This window comes from Trachymyrmex septentrionalis, unplaced genomic scaffold, assembly GCF_001594115.1.
Source record: "Trachymyrmex septentrionalis isolate Tsep2-gDNA-1 unplaced genomic scaffold, Tsep1.0 scaffold96, whole genome shotgun sequence".
In the NCBI taxonomy this organism is placed as follows: Eukaryota; Metazoa; Arthropoda; class Insecta; order Hymenoptera; family Formicidae; genus Trachymyrmex; species Trachymyrmex septentrionalis.
Genome location: NW_017306150.1, coordinates 40424 through 41092, shown reverse-complemented (window position 1 = coordinate 41092; position 669 = coordinate 40424). Strand labels below are relative to the sequence as shown.

The 669-nt window shown below is 42.3% G+C and overlaps 1 protein-coding gene across 4 annotated transcripts in view; it reads left to right on the top strand.

Moving 5' to 3' along the window:
- LOC108756156 (putative polypeptide N-acetylgalactosaminyltransferase 9) overlaps positions 1–669 on the top strand; it is a 229556-nt gene that overhangs the window by 210327 nt on the left and 18560 nt on the right. For all 4 annotated transcript variants that reach the window (XM_018499764.1, XM_018499763.1, XM_018499761.1 and 1 more), the window contains one exon: positions 69–382. In XM_018499764.1, coding sequence (XP_018355266.1) covers positions 69–382 — 314 coding nt within the window. The remainder of the gene's footprint in view (positions 1–68; positions 383–669) is intronic.

Here is a 669-nt window from a genome sequence, read left to right as displayed (position 1 = left end):
GGCGATATTTTGTTATTTCGATGCTTTGTTATTTCGGGTGAAGTAACGAAAAATTAATTCTTTCGCAGCTCATCTCAAGCGCCAATTGGAGGACTATATGATGAATTATCCAAAAGTGAGAATTATTAGGGCGAATAAACGTGAGGGTCTTATCAGGGCGCGCTTGTTAGGCGCTGTGGCAGCCAAAGCTCCGGTCCTCACGTATCTGGATAGCCATTGTGAATGTACGGAGGGCTGGCTGGAACCTCTTCTGGATCGGATCGCGCGCGATCCGACGACGGTAGTTTGTCCGGTGATCGATGTTATAGACGACACTACCCTGGAATACCACTGGCGCGACTCGAGCGGTGTAAATGTCGGTGGATTCGATTGGAATCTCCAGGTAAACGAAATCTTCACGCCGTTCTCTTCCGAACATTTGGGAAACGGTAGGAAATACCTACGTCTGTCTTGCCGGAATGCAATTGATTTTCACGCGCGACAGCGTGACACCAAACTAATTATTTACTGGGGAAGAAACTGATATATCGTGTAATTCAAAAGACACTTTATGGGACATAGAAAATGTTTTACATCTATATTTTTTAAAATTATTTGTTCCTAAATTGACAAGATGCGATAAAAAAAAGTAAATAAATAAAACTGGAAAATGTAATTGTAAGACGTCAA